This window comes from Ornithorhynchus anatinus, chromosome Y5 (genome assembly GCF_004115215.2).
Source record: "Ornithorhynchus anatinus isolate Pmale09 chromosome Y5, mOrnAna1.pri.v4, whole genome shotgun sequence".
Classification (NCBI taxonomy): domain Eukaryota; kingdom Metazoa; phylum Chordata; class Mammalia; order Monotremata; family Ornithorhynchidae; genus Ornithorhynchus; species Ornithorhynchus anatinus.
Genome location: NC_053179.1, coordinates 10,115 through 32,226, shown reverse-complemented (window position 1 = coordinate 32,226; position 22,112 = coordinate 10,115). Strand labels below are relative to the sequence as shown.

Here is a 22,112-nt window from a genome sequence, read left to right as displayed (position 1 = left end):
TGTAGTAGCAGTTTGGACAGAGAAGAAAGGGTGGATTTTAGAGATGTTGTTCATTCATTCATTCATTCAATAGTATTTATTGAGCGCTTACTATGTGCAGAGCACTGTACTAAGCGCTTGGGATGAACAAGTCGGCAACAGATAGAGACAGTCCCTGCCGTTTGACGGGCTTACAGTCTAATCGGGGGAGACGGACAGACAAGAACAATGGCACTAAACAGCGTCAAGGGGAAGAACATCTCGTAAAAACAATGGCAACTAAATAGAATCAAGGCGATGTACAATTCATTAACAAAATAAATAGGGTAATGTTGTGAAGATGGGACCGACAGGATTAAGCAGTGGATTGAATATGTGGGTTGAATGAGAGAGAGGAGTCAAGGTTATGAGCTTGTGAGACAGGAAGGGAACCGATGAGGTAACAGGGACACAGAAAGGTTGACTCCCAAGGTCACAAGGCAGTTAATAATAATGTTGGTATTTGTTAAGCGCTTACTATGTGCAGAGCACTGTTCTAAGCGCTGGGGTAGACACAGGGGAATCAGGTTGTCCCACATGGGGCTCACAGTCTTAATCCCCATTTTACAGATGAGGGAATTGAGGCACAGAGAAGTTGTGACTTGCCCAAAGTCACACAGCTGACAAGTGGCAGAGCTGGGATTCGAACTCATGACCCCTGACTCCAAAGCCCATGCTCTTTCCACTGAGCCACGCTGCTTCTCCAGTAGCAATAGTTAAATGCTATTCAGGATTAGAATCTAGATTCCCTGATTCCCAGTCCTGTGCTCTTTCAATAATGTCACACAGCGCCCTGCACACAGTAAGTTCTCATAATACGAATGACTGAGTGATTCAGAAACAGGGAGTTTAAAGGTTTCAGTGAAAACGATTTAGGAACTACACATTCCCCAAGGTACCGCGCTTGGGTGTGCCTGCGCAGTAAGAGGTAAGATCTCGCGGGGCAAAGTTCTTTTCCGGTTTGTTGCAGTTCTTCCGTCGTCCATGTTTTGCAATTGCTTCGCGTCAATTTTTCCCTGGCTCTTCCTACCCGTTACTTCTTGACAAAATGGCGGCTCGGGTTGGAGCGGTGAAGCAGCTTGACGAATCAGAGTCATGGTATCTGGCACTACTGGGATTCGCTGAACATTTTCGCACATCCAGCCCACCCAAGATTAAACTCTGCGTACACTGCTTGCAGACAGTGTTTTTCTTCAAGCCACCGCGGACAGTCGAAGCCCGAACCCACTTGCAGCTCGGCTCTGTGCTCTACCACCACACGAAGAACAGCGAGCAGGCCCGAACCCATCTAGAGAAAGCGGTGAGGTTTACAGAGATATACCTGGGAGGGTAGGCTACCGGTTCAGGAGGACGAAAAAAGGAAATGTGGGTTTCATCCTTGTCTCAGTTCTGTTGAGTGAAAGGTCACGTTAGGGAGAAGCGAAAAGAGGGAGAAGTAAAGGAAAAAGAAGGCGCCGAGGAAGTCTAGGTGAAGAAAAGTTTTTCTTAAAAGTAATGCTGGCGAGGAAGGTTGCCACTGACTGCCTGGCAGTTTTTAACCTAACTTCTTGCCTTTCACCTCTTTCTTTTCCCATTTCGGGACCTATCTACGGCTTAATTCAAGCCTGCTTTGGGGAACTCATTACAGTAGTAGGTATTCTCTTTAATTTTCCCTCTCCGGAAATGAGAACATATCGGAAATTTTTATTTTAAAATTACGTCCTTTTTTTTTCACTATGACCATGATTTCTTAGCACTCTTGCCTTTGTTTTTCCTCCCTACTGAAAGTCTTTTTGCCGTAACTTAATAATTATTAATTATTGAGGACGGGGTGATATGTCCTGTGCGTTTTTGTAGATAAGTGATCTGAGGGGCAAAGTGAAGTATAGACTAGTTTAACAAAAGATAGGAGGCTGGGAGGTCAGCAAGGAGGCTGGTGCAGTAAAACAGGCGGGGTAGGATGAGTGATTGTATTAACGAAGTAGCAGTTTGGACAGAGAAGAAAGGGTGGACTTTAGAGATGTTGTGAAGATGGGACCGACAGGATTTAGCAATGGATTGAATATGTGGGTTGAATAATAATAATAATGTTGGTTTTTATTAAGCGCTTACTATGTGCAGAGCACTGTTCTAAGCGCTGGGGTAGATATAGGGTAATCAGGTTGTCCCACATGAGGCTCACAGTTAGTTAATCCTCATTTTACAGATGAGGTAACTGAGTCACAGAGAAGTTAAGTGACTTGCCCACAGTCACACAGCTGACAAGTGGCAGAACTGGGAGTCGAACCCATGACCTCTGACTTCGAAGCCCAGGTTCTTTCCACTGAGCCACAGTGAATGACAGAGAGGAGTCAAGGTTGTGAGCTCGTGAGACAGGAAGGGAACCGATGAGGTAACAGGGACACAGAAAGGTTATTAGTAGATGGAGAATGATCTGAAACCTGTTTTTAGGTACTTTTTGTCTTTGCACTTATAAGGAATAATCCTACTTGTGATTTATTTTAGTAGGCATTGTGCTTTGCACCCAATAAGTGTTCATTAAATGGTAAATGGTGATTAAATGGTGCCTAAATTTATTAAGCACAAGTTATATGCAAAACACTTTAGATAGGTTAGAAAATAATACAAAGATTGAAAATAGATCTTCAAGGTTCGCCCAATCTAAAAATAAACTAGAGGAGCAAAATGAGGAAATAAATGACATACAAAGCACAGAGAACAAGAAAAAAGGTAAGAATAAATGCCATGTGAGTGTTCAGTTCCATGTTCCTCAACCCCAGGCATTGAGCTGAACACTTTTCAAGTGCTTACTGAGTGGTAAGTGCTGTTCTTAGTGCTGGGGTAGATACAAGTCAGTCAGGCCAGATACAGATCACGCCACATGAGGTTCAGAAGGGAGGAAAGGTATTGAATCTCCGTTTTGCAGATGGGGAAATCAATCAGTGCTATTTATTGAGCGGAGTGCTATATTAAGCACCTAGGTGGGTACAGTACAGAATTAGCAAACATGTTCCCTGACCATAATGCACATACAGTCTAGCCAGAGAAACATTTATATATATATATATATATATATATGCTATATATAGTAAATAATTTAAAGATATGCATAGGTCCTCCTGTCTCCTCAAACTTAACTTTCACAATATTGCTATTGTGAAGCCCTTTCAGGCTCCATCCAGACTACTACCACATTAATCCAATTCATTCAGTCATATTTTTTAAGTGCTTACTGTGTGCAGAGCAGTGTACTAAAGGAAAAAACAATACAGCAATAAAGTGACTCCCTGCCCACAACAAGCACACTGTCTTGGGGTGGGGTGTAGGCAGACAGTACAAAAAAAGGACATCAATAGAAATAAAATTTCAGATATATACATTGGGGTTGGGGGCAGAGGGGAAGAACAAAGGGAGCAAGTCAGGCGATGCAGAAGGGAGTGGAAGATGAGGAAAAGTGAGGCGTAGTCTTGAAAGGTCTCCTGGAGGAGATTGTTCTTTCAGTAAGACTGAAGGGGGGAGAGTAATTATCTGGAGGATATGAGGAAGGAGGGCGTTGCAGGCCAAAGGTAGGACGAGGGCCAGGGGACTGCGGTGAGACAGGTGAGATGGAGGCACAGTGAGAAGGTTAGCAGCAGAAGAGCAAAATGTGCAGGCTGGGTTGTAGACGGAGAGAAGCCAGATGATGTAGGAGGAGGTGAACTGATGGAGTGCTTTAAAGCCAAAGGTGAGGGGTTTTTATACAGAGGTTTATAGGCAGCTACTAGAGATTTTTGAAAAGGGGATAACGGCCTTAACGTTTCTGTAGAAAGATGATCCAGGCAGCAGAGTGAATCCTAAAGTTAATTACTCTCCCTGGTTCAGTTTACTTAAGGTATATTACCTCTGTAAGAGGCCTTCCCAGACTAAAACCCACTTTTCCTCATCTTCCACTCCCTTCTGTATCTCCCTGACTTGCTCCCTTTGTTTTTCCCCCTCTCCCTGTCCCACAGAATTTATGCATATATATAATATATAATTAATTTATATTTTAAATAAATAAAAAATTAATTTTATTTATTTACATTATACCATTTTTTGGTACTAAAGTCTGGCTCTCCCCTTCTAGACTGATATATTCCAAGCGCTTTGTACAGGGCTCTGCACATAAGCGCTCAATATATACTAATAATAATAATGTTGGTATTTGTTAAGCGCTTACTATGTGCCGAGCACTGCTCTAAGCGCTGGGGTAGACACAAGGGAATCAGGTTGTCCCACGTGGGGCTCACAGTCTTAATCCCCATTTTACAGATGAGGTAACTGAGGCACCAAGAAGTGAAGTCACACAGCTGACAAGTGGCAGAGCTGGGGTTTGAACCCATGACCTCTGACTCCAAAGCCTGTGCTCTTTTCCACTGAGCCACGCTGCTTCTCTAATAGTGAATGAATGATATGTATGATGGAATAAGGCTTTAAAGCAGGGAAGAATTACTGTTGAATATGAAGAGGGAGGGTGTACCAGGTCAGAGATACGACATGGGCGAAAGGTCAGTAGCCAGATAGATGAGACTGAGGTACAGTGAGAAAGTTAGCATTCGGAGGAGCGATGTGTGCAGGCTGGGTTGTAGGAGAATAGCGAGTTGAGGTAGGTGGGGGCAATGTGATTGAGTGCTCTAAAATCAGTGGTGAAGAATTTCTGTTTGATGGGGGAGGAGGATGGGCAACCTGTGGAGGTTCTTGAGGAATGGGGAAACATGGCCTAAATGTCAAAGGCAGTTGAGGGGTCGAAAAGAATTAGAGTCAGATTTGGTTAGAAGAAGGTCATTGTTTAGGAAACAGAAGCACAGAGCAGTTAAGTGATTTCCTGAGATCCTGAAACAAACAAGCAGTGAAGCTGGGATTACAAAAATTCCTTAGTCTTGGTTTCAGAGCTCTCCATTGCCTTGCCCCCTCCTACCTCACCCCCTTCTCTCTTTGTACTGCCCAACCTGTGCACTCCACTCCTCTGCCGCTCATGTCCATATGGTTCCCCATTGGAGCCTGTCCTGCCTTTGACCCCTGGCCCACATCCTACCACTGTTCTGGAATGCCTTCCCGCCTCCCATCCACCAAACTAATTCTCTCCCCCTCTTCAAAGCCCTACGGAGAGCTCACCTCCTCCAGGAGGCCTTCCCAGACTGAGCACCACCTTTCCCTCTGCTCCTTCTCCACTCTGCTATTCCCCTTTCCCTTCTGCCCTGTGCTCATTTGTATATATTATTTATTACTGTACTTATTTTGTTAGTGAGGTGTATGTTTCCATGATTCTGTTTATCTTGATGATGATGTCTTTTTCTGTTTTCCTTTGCTGCCTCCCCCATTTAGGCTGTGAGCGCCTTATTGGGAGGGGATTGTTGGTATTTGTTAAGCGCTTACTATGTGCCGAGCACTGTTCTAAGCGCTGGGGTAGACATAGGGGAATCAGGTTGTCCCACATGGGGCTCACAGTCTTAATCCCCATTTTACAGATGAGGTAACTGAGGCCCAGAGAAGTTAAGTGACTTGCCCACAGTCACACAGCTGACAAGTGGCAGAGCTGGGATTCGAACTCATGACCTCTGACTCCAAAGCCCGTGCTCTTTCCATTGAGCCACGCTGCTTCTCTCTTGTCTGTATCTCTTGATGAATTGTACATCCCAAGCGCTTAGTACAGTGCTGTGCACATAGTAAGCACTCAATAAATACTACTGAATGAATGAACCCAGGTCCTTGGGCTCCCAGACCTGTGCTTTATCTGTTAGGCTATGATGCTTCCCTTTGTTGGAATAAAATTTCACTATTAGCAGTCCAACAGTAACAACAGCCAGTGCCAACAAAACCCAGCCTCCAACATTCTAAAACTTTCAGGTCGTCTTTCTGTCCTGGTGAATAGAGAAAGATAGGGCCTGATATGGAGAGTAGTGGTGACGAATACTATTATTTGGTATGCTTGTTAGGAGGGAGAAAGCTGTTTAAAAGGCATGAAACCAAAATTCAGTAGTTCCTGCTTGAAACTAATAGTTTTTGCTGCCTGCCTTCACATTAGACCAGCTGTTTTGTTGGTATTTGTTAAGCGCTTACTATGTGCCGAGCACTGTTCTAAGCGCTGGGGTAGACATAGGGGAATCAGGTTGTCCCACGCGGGGCTCACAGTCTTAATCCCCATTTTACAGATGAGGGAATTGAGGCACCGAGAAGTTAAGTGACTTGCCCACAGTCACACAGCCGACAAGTGGCAGAGCTGGGATTCGAACTCATGAGCCCTGACTCCAAAGCCCATGCTCTTTCCACTGAGCCAGGCTTCTCTTCTGTTTACCCCTAAACGTATGCCTTTTCTCTCTCAAGGACCTAAGCACCTTGGTTTAGTTCAGCAATTTAATCACCGAACTACTGGATTAAGCAGTTATTGTTGTTGACATCCTTATCTATAACCCTTAAACTTCTCTGACCCCACATTGCCTCCTCAGTCCGCTCCCTCTATTCAACCCCTTCCTGTCATTCATTCAGTTGTATTTACTGAGTGCTTAAAGTGTGCAGAGCTTTGTGCTGCATGCTTGAGTGGGTATAGTATAACAGTAAACAGGCACAGGCCCTGTCCACATTGAGTTTATAGTCTAGAGGAGACAGACACTAATGTAAAGAAAGAAATAATCTCTCCCTTTGCTGGACCCCTGCTCCCACCCCCCGACCCACCGCTGTGTTGCCCCCACCCTTCTCCCTGTTATCCTGTCTCAGTGCACGTCCTCATATACTCCTGCATCTTCAACTCACTCCCATCCAACCCCTCCCCACCCCTCATTCCATCCCCTCCTTTTATACTCCCCACACCTCAGCCAGCTGCAGACTAAAGAACCTGTGCTCCATCATGGTGAAGCTTCCCTTCATTATTGAAATATTCTGGGCCCTCTAACTATTTCTCTTTGCCATCACTGAAAACTTGCTCCTCCCAGAAGACACTGTCTCCCCTTCTGCTTTCTCCCGGGGGAATTGGGGGTGGGTCTTCTCCCAGTCCCCGAGACTCACTGGGAAATGGCGAGGCGCCAGCTTCCTTTTCACTCCCCATTGCCACTTTCGTACCATTCCATCTCCCCCATTCCTCTCTTTCCCTCCCTCTGAAGCTCATCCGTCTGTAGCACCCACTTCAGAGAAGCAGCATGATGTAGTGGATAGAGCAAGGTCCTGGGAGTCAAAAGGTCATGGGTTATAATCCCAGGTCTTCCACAAATATGCAGTGTGATTTTGGTCAAGTCACTTCACTATTTTTTGCCTCAGTTGCCTCATCTGTAAAATGGGGAATGAGACTGTGAGCCCCAAGAGGGACCGGGACTTTTTAGAACATTATTTGCTTGTCCCACCCTAGGGTTTAATACAGTGCTTATCGAATACCGTGATTATTATTATTACTGTTATTATTATTATAACCATTATTCATTCATCCAGTCATATTTATTGAGCACCTTCTGTGTGCAGAGCACTGTTCTAGGTGCTTGGAAGTGTAATTCAGCGTTAAAGAGAGACAATCCCTGCCCATACTAGTCACAGTCATCTACCACCCACTCCCAACTCTGGTCCTTTTCTCACATTCCTTCTTTTTCTCCATCCCTGCATTGACTCTTGGGATACTTAATATCCACATGGACATTCCTAAAGACTCTTCTGCTGCCCGTTTTCTATTGCTTCTCAACATTTTCTTTCACTTATCAACACCACTGTCCCCTGCTCTTCCGCACCTCACCCACTCATCAACTTGGATTTACACTCAATCTCATCATGTTTAGTCAGTCGTTCAGTCTCTATCCTCCCCAACTGTGAAATCCCTATATAATAATAATAATAATATTGGTATTTGTTAAGCACTTACTATGTGCCGAGCACTGTTCTAAGCACTGGGGTAGACACAGGGGAATCAGGTTGTCCCACGTGGGGCTCACAGTCTTAATCCCCATTTTACAGATGAGGGAATTGAGGCACAAAGAAGTTAAGTGACTTGCCCAAAGTCACACAGCTGACAAGTGGCAGATCTGGGATTCGAACTCATGACCTCTGACTCCAAAGCCCGTGCTCTTTCTACTGAGCCATGCTGCTTCACACTGCTATATCTGACCACAACTCCTCACCTGCCTTCTCTGCCACACATCCTCACCATAAATCTTTTTCCCTCACAAAGACCTTTTAACTTCTTCCAGTTTTCTCAAGTCATCTGCCCCATTTGGTCTCCATACCTAAACTGCCTTCCCTTAATGACTAGATTGATGCCATCAACATCACCCTCTCTACTGAACTCACCTCAGTCACTGCCCTATGCCTTCACTAATCTCATGCCACTCACCTTCAGGCTTGGATCACATTCACATTGATCTCTGAGTTTTGTCAGTTCAACCTTATATGTATATAAGAATTTTATATATATGTATATATATGCACATAGATACATATGTGCGCACACAAAAAATGCTGTGGGGCAGTGGGATGAAGAGAAAAGGGAGCGAGTTGAGGTGACCGGGAAGAGAGGGGGAGCTGAGGAAAAGGGGGGTTTAGTCTGAAAAGGTCTTTTGGAGGAGGTGAGCCTTCAGCAGGGCTTTGAAGTGGGGAAGAGTGATTGCTTGGTAGTTTTGGCTTGGGGTCAGTGGCAGATCAGCTGAGATTGAGGCACAGTGAGAAGGTTAGCACCAGAAAGATAATCAGTGCAGCTAAGTGAAGTATGGATTGAAGTGGGGAGAAACAGGAGTTAGAGGGGTCAGTAATCCAGTCGGGATAGGATGAGTGATTGTACTAAAGTGGAAGTGGTATGGGTGGAGAGGAAAGGCAGATCTTGGGGATGTTGTGAAGGTGAGACCAATAGGATTTGGTGACGAATTGGATATGTAGGGTGAATGAGAGAGCCAACTTGGCCACACCCTCGATCTCATCATCTCTCACTGCTGCACTCTCTCCACCCTCATCAATTCTGAAATCCCTCTCTCTGACCATAGCCTTCTCACCTGCCTCCTCTCTCTTACTCCCTCCCCCTGCAAATCTGTATTACTTCCCCACAGAGACCTCCACTCTCTTGATCCCATGCATCTCTCCCAAAGCATCTCACCCCACCTTACTGCTCTCAGCTCTCCACCTTCTCTACTCAGTTCAACTTGCTTGCTCCCCTTTCCTTTCACCGCTCTTGCTCCACTAACCTGCAGCCCTGGATCTCCACCTCTGTCTACCTCCCTCGCTCATATGCTCGAGCTGCTGAGTGCCGCTGGTGAAAGTCTAAGCACCAAGCCAATCTTATTCACCTCACATTTATCTTTTCCTGCCTTAGCTCTGCCCTCTCCTCTGCCAGACAAAACTGCTTTTCTTCCCTCATTGATGCCCATGCCTATCAGCCACGCTAATTGGCCCAGATTTTTAACTCTCTCCTCAGGCCCCCTGTTTCTCCCCCTTTCCTCATCCTCAACGATCTGGACACCAACTTCATAATGAAAATTAACAGAATCAAATCTGAGTTCTCCAAAGTCATCCCACCCCCTTCTCCATCCTCTCTGCTCCCAACACCCCTCCCCCCCCACTTTCTCATCCTTCCCTGCAGTACTTTCCCATCCTTCCTTGCAGTATCTTTAGAGGAGATCTCCTCCCCGCCCCCAAGTGCCACCCCCTCCACCTGTGCTTCAGACCCCATTCCCGCTCAGCTTATATGAACTATAGCCCCTTCCCTCCTTCCCTCCTTAACTTCCATCTTTAACCACTCACTCTTCAACAGCTTCTTCCCCTCTTCTTTTAAACATGCCCATGTCTCCCCCATCCTAAAAAAACCATCTCTCGACCCCACTTCACCTTCCAGTTACCGTCCAATCTCCCTCCTACCTTTCCTTTCCAAACTCCTAGACTGAGTCATCTATACTCGCTGCCTTGAATTCCTCAACTCCAACTCTCTCCTGGATCCCCTCCAATCTGGCTTCCGTCTCCTCCACTCCACAAAACTGCCCTCTCAAAGGTCACCCATGACCTCCTCCTTGCCAAATCCAATGACTCCTACTCTATCCTAATCCTCCTCAACTTCTCAACTGCCTTTGACACTGTCGACCATCCCCTTCTCCTCCTCATTTTATTTTACCTTGGCTTCGTGGACTCCATCCTCTCCTGGTTCTCCCCTTATCTCTCTGGCCATTCATTCTTGGACTCCTTCGTGGGCTCCTCCTCTCCCTCCCATCCACTAACTGTAGGAGTTCCTCAAGGGTCAGTTCTTGGCCCTCTTCTGTTCTTCATCTATTCTCACTCCCTTGGAGAATTCATTCGCTTCCATGGCTTCAACTCTCATCTCTATGCAGATAACACCCAAATCTACATCTCCTCCCCTGTTCTTACCCCTTCCCTCCAGGCTCGTATCTCCTCCTGCCTTCAGGACGTCTCCACCTGGATATCTGCCTGCCATCTAAAACTCAGCATGTCTAAAACTTAGCTCCTTATCTTTCCTCCCAAACCTTGTCCTCTCCCAGACTTCCCTGTCACTGTGGAAGGCACGACCATTCCTCCCCTCTCACAGGCCCGCAACCATGGTGTCCCACGCAGATCTACATCGCTGCCCCTGTCCTCTCCCCCTCCCTTCAGGCTCGCATCTCCTCCTGCCTCCAGGATGTCTCCACCTGGATGTCTGCCCGCCACCTAAAACACAACATGAGCAAGACTGAACTCCTCATCTTCCCTCCCAAGCCCGGTCCTCTCCCAGACTTCCCTATCACCGTAGATGGTACGACCATCCTTCCCATCTTTCAGGCCCGCAGCCTCAGTGTCATCTTTGCCTCGTCTCTCTCGTTCACCCCACACATCCGATCCGTTACCAAGACCTGCCGGTCTCACCTTTACAATATTCCTCACCTCTGCCAAACTGATTCTCTTCCCCTCTTCAAAACCCTACTTAAAACTCACCTCCTCCAAGAGGCCTTCCCAGACTGAGCTCCTCTTCTCCCTCTACTCCCTCTACCACCCCCCCTTTACCTCTCTTAGCTAAACCCTCTTTTCCCCCCATTTCCCTCTGCTCCTCCCCCTCTCCCTTCCCATCCCCTCAGCACTGTACTCACCCGCTCAACTGTATATATTTCCATTACCCTCTTTATTTTGTTAATGAATTGTACATCGCCTCGATTCTATTTAGTTGCCATTGTTTTTACGAGATGTTCTTCCCCTTGACTCCATTTATTGCCATTGTTCTTGTCTGTCCGTCTCCCCCGATTAGACTGTAAGCCCGTCAAACGGCAGGGACTGTCTCTATCTGTTGCTGACTTGTTCATTCCAAGTGCTTAGTACAGTGCTCTGCACATAGTAAGCGCTCAATAAATACTATTGAATAAATGAATGAATGAAAAGGCAGAGGGGAAGAAGCCACTGGAGAGTGAGCAGTTGAAGATGATAATTAAGGAGGGAAGGGGCAGTAGCTTTTATAAGGTGTGAAGGAATGGGGTCCGATGCACATAAGCACCTAATGCAGTGCTAAGAGCTTTGTTCAGTGCTTTGCTTATAGTAAGCGCTGAGTAAATATAATTGAATGAATGTGGAGGGGGTGGCACTTGAAAGGAGGGAGGAGATCTCCTCTGAATATATGGTTGGGAAGGATAGGAAAGTTGAAAAGAAGGCCCAGAAGAGGGGGGGATGGAGGAGGGGGACTTGTGGGGTAGAAGATGGTGGCTACAAGAGTCTGGAGGGGGTGGTATAAACGGATGATGTGGGCTTCAAAGCGTGGGAATCAAAGGAAGGGAGGAGGGATGGTTTGAAAACAGCATTGGGTTATGAGAGGAAGCTGACACCTCCTCCTTTCCCAGTGAGTCTGGAGGAGTGGGAGAAGAAGAGGCCTCCACCGGAGAGAGCAACAGGAGAAACTGAGTCATTGGGGTTGAGCCAGGTGTCAGTAATGGCGAGGAGGAGTGTGGGATAAGAACAGGTCAGGCGTGAAGGGGAGCTTCCCCATGATGGAGTGGGGGGTTGCATGGACCAAACCTGGCAGAAGCTGTGGAGGGAGAGGAGCAAGAAGGGATGGAATGGGAAGTTGGGATGGTAGCAAATGAGTTTGTGGGGGCTGAGGGGTTGAGTTGGGATAAGAGGAGAGTGATGGAGTGGGGGAAAGGGGCAGGAAGGGGTTGGATGGGAGGGGTTTGGTGGAGGCCCACCAGTGGGGAGGGGGATGAGGGGTGGCTTTATATTCTACTTTGATTATTGTATCAGCCTTCCTGCTGGCCTCCTAGCCTCCTGTCTCTCCCCGTCCCAGTCCATACTGCACTCTGCTGTGAGGATTATTTTTCGGCAGGCCATGTTTTTTCACTTCTCAAAAACCTCCAGTGGTTGCCAATACACCTCTGATTCAAACAGAAACTCCTCACTAAAGGCTTTCAAGCAAACCCTTGTCCCCTACTACCTCACTCTTCTTCTGTCCAACTACAACCCAGTCTGCACATTTTCCTTCTCTATTGCTCTAATTCTCACGTAAAGTAGATCTCATCGCTCTCACCACCAGGCTCTCGCTCATGTCCGGCTTCTGGCCTGGAACACCGACCCTTTTCAAATCCAATACGATATTGATTGTTGTACAGTATTGTAGTCTCCCAAGTGCTTAGGCAGTGTTTTGCACACAGTAAATTCTCAGTTAAATATGAATGAATGAATGAATGAATATTCAACAGAAAATTGTTTTCCCTCTTTTTCAGAGCCTTAATAACAATGATGGTATTTGTTAAGCACTTACTGTGTGCCAATCACTGTTCTAAGCAATGGGTAGATGCAGGGTTGTCCTGTGGGAGCTCACCATCTTAATCCCCATTGTACAGATGAGGGAACTGAGGCCCAGAGAAGTTAAGTGATTTGCCCAAAGTCACACAGCTGACAAGTGGCAGAGCCAGGATTAAAACGCATGACCTCTGACTCCCAAGTCTGCACTCTTGCCATTAAGCCAGGCTGCTTATCTGTGAATGAAGGCATTTTTGAAGACATTAAGACATTATTGAAGACATATCTCCTCCAAGAGGCCTTCCCTCTTTTCCTTTTCTTCCACTCCTGCATCACCTAGGCTTGCTCCCTTTACTCACTCTCCCTGTGCTCTACCCCGCCCCAGACTTTTGGACGTTTCTGTACTTTATTCATTTGTATTAATGTTTCTAGACTGTAGACTCCTTTTGGGCAGGGATTGTATGTGTTAAATAGTTATATCATACCCTCCCAAGCACATAGTACAATTCTCTGCATTCATTTGACGGACTGACTGACAGACAAGTTACATGGGCCTTAGTTACCTCATATGCAAAATGGAGAATAAGACTGTGAGCCCAATGTGGCACACAGACTGTGTCTGCCTTAATTACCTTCTATCTTCCGCAGCGCTTAGAACAGTGGTTTGACATACAGTAAGTGGTTAACAAGTGTCACTATTTCTTTTTTTCAAACATTGACTTTTTTTTTCAAATGGTATACTACTTGGCACGTAGTAAGCACTTAAATTATTTGTTTCTACTAATGTGTCTCCCTCTCTAGATTGTATACTAAGGGGCAGAGAATGTGTCTGCTGTTTCTCTTGTATTGTACTCTCCCAAGTGCTTAGCAGTAGTAATCCCTAAATATATACCAATTGATTGATTGATAGAAGGGGGCTTTCGGTCTGTGTGAGGGAGGGGAAGGATTTACAGTTAACAGTGATTCAGAGGATTCAAAGGGCATGAGTGTAGCTGGAGAACAGGACACCCAGATATGACAGAGACTGAGAATGAGTAACCAGAGAGATAGGAGGAGAACAGGAAAGGACAATGTAAGTAAAGCCAAGGTTGGATAATCTTTCCAGGAGAAGGGGGTGATGTACAGAGGCAAAAGCAGCAGAGAGATTGAGGAGGATTAGGATGGAGTAGAGGCTCTTGGGTTTTACAAGGAGAAAGCACATTTGACACAAAGAAGAGCATGGACTAGTAGATAGAGCACGGGCCTGGAAGTCAGAAGGACGTGGGTTCTAATGTCAGCTCTGCCCTTGTTGGATATGTGACCTTGGGCAAGTCGCTTCACTTCTCTTTGTCTCAGTTACCTCATCTTTAAAATGGAGATTAAGACTGTGACCCTCATGTGGGGAGGGGGCAGGCTGATTATCTTACATCTACCCCAGCACTAAATTCACTGCGTGGCACATGGGGCTCCCTGTCTTAATCTGTATTTTACAGATGAGGTAATTGAGACACAGGGAAGTTAAGTGACTTGCCCAAAATTACACAACAGACGGCGGAGCTAGTCCATGCCCTTGCTCTTTCCACTGAGTCATTAAAAGTGTGTTTGAAGGCACTGAGAGAGAAGTCATTGAAAAGTGAACAGTTGTAAATGAAGGTCAGGGAGGTGTGGAAGAAAAGCTTTACAGACTCTGCAGTGTGTTTAAAAAGGGTATGTTAGAGGTAAGTTTATTACTACTAGTGCTTCTTTTAGCACTAGTAGGGAGAGGCATTTGAGAGGCAGAGATTCCTCTACTAGTCGAGCAGTTCAGCTCTAGGCAATACAGTGTTTCTTTGTGTATCGTTGGTTCAGCGTTTGTAATGATCAGAAGAATAAAATAAGAGAAGTACTAAAGGATGGAAAGCAGTAAGTCCTTGGGCTTATTGTTGTGTTCTGTGGAGGTGATCCAGGGCTGCTAGTTGGTGATATAGTTTATTGGTCTTGGTATGAGATTAGCAAAGGGCAAGGGGAGCAAGTGAGAAGGATATGTTGAAGGCATTGATTTGTACACCAAAGGAAAGTAACTTGGGGGTGGATGAGACTTGACTCTAGTAAAAGGAAGGGGATCTGATGATCAGCGGTCTCTCAGTGGATGGGACTGATTGGTGTTGGAGAAAAAATAGATGAGTTTTTGGCAGGATAAAGGGATTTCAGAGTTGGTGAGAGCAATAATAATGTTGGGTATTTGTTAGGTACTTACTATGTGCCGCGCACTGTTCTAAGCGCTGGGGGAGATACAGGGTAATCAGGTTGTTCCACGTGAGGCTCACAATCCCCATTTTACAGATGAGGCAACTGAGGCACAGAGAAGTTAAGTGACTTGCCCACAGTCACACAGCTGACAAGTGGCAGATCCGGGGTTCGAACCCATGACCTCTAACTCCCAAGCCCAGGCTCTTTCCACTGAGCCACGCTGCTTCCCAGAGAGTAGAGATGATGAGATTGGGTTTTTGTTCACATTGTTTGTTATCACATTGTGGATGAGTTGGTATTAAAATAGACAGATGAGGCTAATTGGAAAAGGCTCCTAAACGTGTGATTTTTGAAGGGTTTTGAAGATGGGGAAAATAGTGGTATGTCAGATGTGAAGCAGGAGGGTTTTCCAGCCAAAAGAGAGGATGAGAAAAAAGGAAGAATGGAGAAACCTATTTTTCCTATTAAATTTTTCTGGAAGGTTCAGTTTTTAAAGTGAATCATTTTGATTTTTGCATATACATGCATAAATTTGTGGACTTACTATCTTTTAAATTAGTTCTCAGAGTTTATTCTTTCTGGCATTTTCCTCCATCTCTCCCTCTGTTTCCTCCTTGCCCACGTGCTTTGCCTTTGCAGCCCTCAGTGAAAGAATAGGGTCCTGCGAATGAGACTGAATTCTGTTTAGTGGAAAACAAATAACTTCTTAATTATATCCACTGTTGAGATGATTCCTGCTGATTGCGTTTAACCAGGAATTCAACTTCTCAGTGTATTAGTACTTTATACGTTGTAATATTTATGAAGGAAAGCAGAATGGCCTAGTGGAAAGGGCAGTGGGTGTGGGACTCAGATGTGCTGGGTTTAAATCCCAGATCCACCATTCTTTGTGATCTTCTGAAAGCCTCTTAACATCTCTGTGCCTCAGCGTCTTCATCACCAAAGTAGTGATTCAATACCTGTTCCCACTCTTTCTTAAGCTATAAGCCCCAGGTGGGACCCAATTATATTCTGTCTACCCCAGTATTAAATACATCGTTTGGCACATAATAATTGCTTATTGAAGTACCATTTTTAGTTATTGTTATTAGTATTGCTGTGTTTCTTGATCTGGGAAATCCAGTCTTCACTTGATTGGGATAGTATAAAATACTGAATTAAAAAATGAGTATGTTTCTATGCCATCTTTATTTGACTATTATTAAATGCTAAAGCAGCTCTGAATTTAGTCTCTGACTGTTTGGGAACTAATAGTTTTTTCTTTTCTGTTTCAGTGGTTGACATCCCAGCAAGTATCCTGATTAAATTTTTAATATTTAATTTTTGTATTTTTCTGCTCTGTATAAAGAAAATTTTACACAACTAGAAATGGTTATAAAACTTAATATCAATTACATAAATCATAAATATTATTTCCATCAGCTTTCTTGTGTCAGTCCATATTCTAGGGTTTTGTTAGGTACTGTTTGAAATTTCTTTAATTTCATTATGAAAATTAACACTAACAGGTCTGAGCTCACCAAAGTCACCCCTCCCCATTCTCCATCCTCCCCGCTCCCAACCCCCTCCCTTACTTTCCCATCCTTCCCTGCAGTATCCTCAAAGGAGATCTCCCTCTTCCCAGGTGCAACCCTCTCCACCTGTGCTTCGGACCCTATTCCCACTCATAAAAACTATCGCCCCTTCCCTCCTTCCCTGCTTAACTTTCATCTTTAACCACTCACCATCCAACAGCTTCTTCCCCTCTGCCTTTAAACAGCCCATGTCTCCCCCATCCTAAAAAAGCCCTTTCTTGACCCCAATTCCCCTTCCAGGTACCCTTCTATTTTCCTCCTACCCTTCCTTTCCAAACTCCTAGATCGAGTCATCTACACTTGCTGCCTTGAATTCCTCAACTCCAACTCTCTCCTGGATTCCCTCCAATCTGGCTTCCGTCTCCTCCACTCCACCAAAACTGCCCTTTCAAAGGACACACATGAACTCCTTGCCAAATCCAGTGACTCCTACTCTATCCTAATCCTCGACTTCTCAGCTGCCTTTGACACTGTCGACCATCCCCTTCTCCTCCTCACTTTATCTCACCTTGGCCTCATGGACTCCATCCTCTCCTGGTTCTCCCCTTATCTCTCTGGCCGTTCATTCTTGGTTTCCTTAGCGGGCACCTCCTCCCCTTCCCATCCACTAACTGTAGGAGTTCCTCAAGGGTCAGTTCTTGGCCCTCTTCTGTTCTTTATCTATTCTCCCCTGGTGAACTCATTCGTTTCCATGGCTTCAACTCTCATCTCTATGCAGATGACACATAAATCTACATCTCCTCCCCTGTTCTCACCCCTTCCCTCCAGGCTCCTATCTCCTCCTGCCTTCAGGACGTCTCCACCTGGATGTCTGTCTGCCATCTAAAACTCAGCATGTCTAAAACTGAGCTCCTTATCTTTCCTCCCAAACCCTGTCCTCCCCCTGACTTCCCTGTCACTGTGGATGGCACAACCATCACTCCCCTCTCACAGGCCCGCAACCTTGGTGTCATCCTTGACTCAACTGTGTTAATCACCCCACACATCCAGTCCGTCACCAACACCTACCGGTGTAACCTTCACAATATCGCCAAGATCTGCCCTTTCCTCTCCATCCAAACAGTTATCGTTCTGGTACAAGCTCTCATAATATCCTGACTGGATTATTGTGTCAGCCTCCCCTCTGATCTCCCTTCCTCCTGTCTCTCCCCACTCCAGTCTATTCTTCATTCCTTTGCCCGAGTCATCTTACTATAGAAACGCTTTTGGCATGTCACTTCCCTCCTCAGAAACCTCCAGTTGTTGCCTATCAACCTTCACATGAAACAAAAACTCCTCACTGTTGGCTTCAAAGCTCTCCATCACCTACCTCACCTCCCTTCTCTCTTTCTACTGCCCACCCCGTACATTCTTCTCCTCCGCTGCTCTTCTCCTCACGGTCCCCCGTTCACGCCTGTCCCGCCATCGACCCCTGGCCCGTGCCCTACCGCTGTCCTGGAATGCCCTCCATCCTCACGTCCAACAAACTAACTCTCTTCCCCTCTTCAAAGCCCTACTGAGAGCTCATCTCCTTCAAGAGGCCTTCCCACACTGAGTCCCCTCTCTCCCACCCTCTGCTCTTCCCCCTTCCCCTTCGCTCAGCACTATGCTCATTTGTGTATTATTTATTACCCTATTTATTTTGTTAATGAGATGTATCTCCTTGATTCTATTTATCTTAATGATGTCTTGTTTTGTTTTGCTTTGTTCTGTTTTGCTTTGCTGTTCTCTCCCCCGTTTAGACTGTGAACCCATCGTTGGGCAGGGATTTTCTCTATCTGTTGCTGAATTGTACACTACAAGCGCTTACTACAATGCTCTGCACATAGTAAGCGCTCAGTAAATACTATTGAATGAATGAATGAAATGAATGAAAAAACTTACTGTTTTCTTAAATGAGCATTACTAGATTTCACAGTTGGAAGATGTTAAATTTGAATCAGCAAGCCTTCTATCTGAATTCTATTGTCAAGAGGTAAGTTTGTGTTAATATCATGTAGGAAAACAGTTCTCTTCATAGCTCACAAAAGGCAACATTTAAAAATTAAAAATATCTTGAATTCACTGTAAGAACTCATAAGCAATTCCATTGCTGGGTATAATAATGTTGGTATTTGTTAAGCGCTTACTATGTGCCGAGCACTGTTCTAAGCGCTGGGGTAGACATAGGGAAATCAGGTTGTCCCACGTGGGGCTCACAGTCTTAATCCCCATTTTACAGATGAGGGAACTGAGGCACAGAGAAGTTAAGTGACTTGCCCACAGTCACACAGCCGACAAGTGGCAGAGCTGGGATTCGAACTCATGAGCCCTGACTCCAAAGCCCGTGCTCTTTCCACTGAGCCACACTGCTTCTCTTGGGTATGGGTATGACCAGCGAGCTAGTATTTTTCTCTTTGACATGCATAGTACATGCATAGTACACTTGGAGAAATTGTCAACCATCTGTCCTAAAGTCTAGGGACCGACCATTTCATATCCCGTCTCTGCCACTTGTCAGCTGTGTGACTGTGGGCAAGTTACTTCACTTCTCTGTGCCTCAGTTCCCTCAACTGTAAAATGAGGATTAAGACTGTGAGCCTCACGTGGGTCAACCTGATGACCCTGTATCTACCCCATCGCTTAGAACAGTGCTCGGCACATAGTAAGCACTTAACAAATACCGACATTATTATATCTCTAATTTTTCCCTCCTTTTCTGTTATTGTTCTTATTGTCGTTAATCCTTATTACTAACGTTATTATTCTTAATACTGTTAATATTATTCTCATTGTCATCTGAACTATGAGCTCCTTTTTAATATTACTTTTTTAAATTCGTATTTGCTAAGGACTTACTATATCTCAGCTTCTGCTGGGGTTGATACAACTAATCTGGTTAGACTCAGTCCATGTCCAACCTAGGACTCACAGCCTTAGTCTCCTTTTTACAGATGAGGTAACTGAGGCATTCATTCAATAGTATTTATTGAGCGCTTACTATGTGCAGAGCACTGTACTAAGCGCTTGGAATGAGCAAGTCGGCAACAGATAGAGGCAGTCCCTGCCGTTTGATGGGCTTACAGTCTAATCGGGGGAGACGGACAGATGAGAACAATGGCAATAAATAGAGTCGAGGGGAAGAACATCTTGTAAAAACAATGGCAACTAAATAGAGACATAGGGAAGTAATATGCCCAAGGTCACTCAACAAATAAGAGGCAGGGCTGGGATTAGAACCCAGGTCCTTCTGACTCCCTGGATGATGCTCTTCCCACTAAATTGTGCTGTGTATCATTGTGGGCTGGAATTGTGGCTATTTACTCTTTATTGCACTCTCCCAGCTGCTTATTAGAGAAGCAGCGTGGCTCACTGGAAAGAGCACGGGCTTTGGAGTCAGAGGTCATGGGTTCGAACCCCGGCTCTACCACTTGTCAGCTGTGTGACTTTGGGCAAGTCACTTAACTTCTCGGTGCCTCAGTTACCTCATCTGTAAAATGGGGATTAAGACTGTGAGCCCCACGTGGGACAACCTGATTCCCCTGTGTCTACCCCAGCGCTTAGAACAGTGCTCGGCACATAGTAAGCGCTTAACAAATACCAACATTATTTATTATTATTACTACAGTACTACTTACTACAGAAGAGAAACAGTGTGGCTCAGTGGAAAGAGCCTGGGCTTGGGAGTTAGAGGTCATGGGCTCTAATCCTGGCTTTGTTACTTGTTAGCTGTGTGACTTTGGGCAAGTCACTTTACTTCCCTGGGCCTCAGCTACCTCATCTGGAAAATGGGGATTAAGACTGTGAGCCCCATGTGGGACAATCTGATTACCTGGTACCTCAAACAGTGCTTAGCACATAGTAAATGCTTAACAAATGCCATCATTATTATTATGGCACACAGTAAGTGCTCAGAAAGATACCACTGATTGATCTTATTCCAGTTTTTTCCACAGTAATAATAATGATGGTATTTGTTAAACACTTATTATATGCCAGGCACGTTACTCAGTGCTGGTACTGTACTTTGTGACCTATGAATTTTTATAGAATCGTCACCACTATTTTGCTATTCTATGTAAATATTATTTTTTAAAATGAAGTCTTTCTTAAGATCATCTCATTGGAAGAGGGAAATGCCTTCGGCTAGACATATTTCCTTGTCTGATGAATTATAGATTAAGCAGCTATTTAATTTTATCATGTGTATGTGCTTTTTCCAGTTTTGCCAAGTAAAAATCATTTTTAGGGAACATATTAAAACAAATGAAGAATAATGAATTTGTAAGATGATAAATTAGCATCCAAGTTATCCTTGAAGTAGTGATTAATTATAACTTCTTGTTCAGATGGTACAATCCAAAGAATCCTATTTGAATATTGTCCGTTTTTTAAAAATGTTTCCTTTCAGAATTCAGTTGATGCAGCAAAACCACTCCTGAGGAAAGCAATTCAGATTTCACAGCAGACACCCTATTGGCACTGCAGGCTCCTTTTTCAACTTGCTGTAAGTACTATTTGAGGGAAGAAAAAAGAGGAGGAAGAATACAATGACTAAGGGAGAACATGCAGGGTAGGTGAGATTGATGAACACCCGCCCCCGCCCCGGGCGACGACGTCCTTGTTCTCACCATGTTACCTTAGCCCCGCCTACGGCCACCACCCACCCCGGACAACCTCAGGGCCCCCCTGCCGCCACAGGGTTATTTGCTCATGAGCTCTGGGACTCTCTCGGCCGCTGGCCACTTGGCCGCTGGCCACTGGTCTGATCGGGTAGGGTCGGCTCGTCCCCCGACCCTGGTCATCGGCTGCTTATTAACACTATTGTAGTGTGCCTTACTGTAGCATGTTGCTATAATAGCGATCACGCTTGTTATTGTTTATTGTCGTCAGACTTTGAATCTGATCAGGTCGCCCCTTAATCGAGTCTACCCCCGACCCTAGTCATCGCCCCTTTTATTAACATGACTATATTGTATCATACTGTGTCATGTTGCTATATTAGCACTACCGTATTGTATCATACTCTATCATGTTGCTATATTACCGATTTCGTTTATTACTGTTTATTGTTGTCAGTGCTGCCACCCACCTCTCTGGCCTCGCCATGTCCCTCTTCCCCCCTTCCCCCCTCCCGCCCCTTCCTATCCTCCCCTTCCCCTCTCTTGCTCAGCTCTTTCCCGTTCTCTCTTCTGTCTCCTCCCCCCCTCCCCTCTCCCGCCCTAGAACCCCACTTTACCAGCGCTATCCCTCTTCCCCCTCCCCCTACTCTTCCCCCCACCAAACCCCCTCTTCACCCCCTCCCCCCTTCTCTCTTCCCCACCCTTGCCCCATCCCAGTCCTCTTGTCCCACCGCTACCCCTCATCCCCCTCTCCCCGTCCAGGGCCCCGCCACCTCCTTCCCATCCAAACCCTCCCCTCCCCCCCGCCCTTCCCCCCTCCCCCCCTTGCACCCACAGCTACTTTCAAGTGTGGCCTCTGGAACACCCGCTCTATTACAGGTAAGCCACCTTTCATCCATGACCTTTTCCTTTCCCGGTCTCTTCTCCTCCTCGCCCTTTCGGAAACATGGCTCTCTCCCGAAGACACGGTCACCGCCGCCGCTCTCTCCGGCGGAGGCCTCTCCTTCTCCCACTCCCCCAGACTCACCGTTAAGGGAGGAGGCGTCGGCTTCCTCCTCTCGCCCCG

At 45.7% G+C, this 22,112-nt stretch overlaps 1 protein-coding gene across 1 annotated transcript; it reads left to right on the top strand.

Moving 5' to 3' along the window:
* Nucleotides 1-1,007: 1,007 nt before the first annotated feature.
* Nucleotides 1,008-21,079, top strand: LOC114808762 (MAU2 chromatid cohesion factor homolog). The gene is made up of 4 exons (XM_029056620.2): nucleotides 1,008-1,318; nucleotides 16,167-16,184; nucleotides 18,355-18,420; nucleotides 20,836-21,079. Exons 1-4 carry the CDS (start codon nucleotides 1,067-1,069, stop codon nucleotides 20,944-20,946), a joined length of 447 nt encoding a protein of 148 aa, XP_028912453.1. The 5' UTR covers nucleotides 1,008-1,066; the 3' UTR covers nucleotides 20,947-21,079.
* The last annotated feature ends 1,033 nt before the right edge of the window (nucleotides 21,080-22,112 follow it).